This window comes from Monopterus albus, unplaced genomic scaffold (assembly GCF_001952655.1).
Source record: "Monopterus albus unplaced genomic scaffold, M_albus_1.0 scaffold6.1, whole genome shotgun sequence".
Taxonomy (NCBI): domain Eukaryota; kingdom Metazoa; phylum Chordata; class Actinopteri; order Synbranchiformes; family Synbranchidae; genus Monopterus; species Monopterus albus.
In genome coordinates this window covers 5,841,660-5,842,494 of record NW_018127886.1, presented here as the reverse complement: position 1 = coordinate 5,842,494, position 835 = coordinate 5,841,660, and the positions used below count along the sequence as shown (strand labels likewise).

The following is an 835-nucleotide window of genomic DNA, read 5'->3' as shown; positions in this document are numbered from 1 at the left end:
GCCCACCAAGAGCCGGGGTCTGTCGGAGGTTTCTTCCGTTAAAGGGAGTTTTTCCTCCCCACTGTCGCCAAGTGCTTGCTCAAGGGGGATTTGTTGGGTTTTCCCTATGTAATAATATTCATAACAGTAAGGTCTAGACCTTACTTTGTAAAGTGTCCTGAGATGACTTTTGTTGTGATTTGGCGCTATACAAATAAAATTTGATTTGATTTGATTTGATACACAGAGCTTGTTAATTAATCGTGTAGTCTATAACCAACTTTTTACAAACGCGTCTAAAATGACCTTTTCCATTCATGTAGACTATGATATCTGGGTGTGTAGGGGTCGATTTTGTTCGAGCGTATTTTGTGTTGCCTACAAACATCCTGCAGCGCAGTCTAATACTAAAACACGGCTTCAGCTGATCATAAGAGGTGTACAGTTCAACAAATGTCTCCAGGACTAAAACACTTTAAAACTTCCACTGCTGTTTCACTTTGAGGAGCACTCCCAGTAACAGCACAAACGAATAATGCAACCAAACGCGCGCATGGGCGTTCCACTCACCTCTACATCGTTTTGGCATTAAGTCACCCAAAAAAATGGTTTCTTCTCAGAACTGGGAGGTGCAAAGATTACTTTAAAATGCTGCCGACACTAGGACGAGTTGATGTGGCATGATCTGATGACAAATACCGCTCGAGTACCTGGAACATTACTTCCTCCATGGGCTCAGGCGCAGAGGCAGAGCGAGAAGGAGGGGGCTCAGTACACTTCCACTTTCATTAACTCTTTCACTCTCGAGCTGGTTGATTATTCGTATCCAACCTCGTCTGATTGATCTGTGGCAGAG

General features: G+C 43.7%; 1 protein-coding gene across 1 annotated transcript in view; it reads right to left on the bottom strand.

Moving 5' to 3' along the window:
• The window catches only part of tmem51a (transmembrane protein 51a), a 9,413-nt gene extending 8,578 nt beyond the window's left edge, over positions 1-835 (bottom strand). The window contains 1 exon segment of the mRNA XM_020614540.1: positions 550-835. Within this exon segment, the coding sequence (XP_020470196.1) occupies positions 550-568 (19 nt within the window). The 5' untranslated portion in view covers positions 569-835.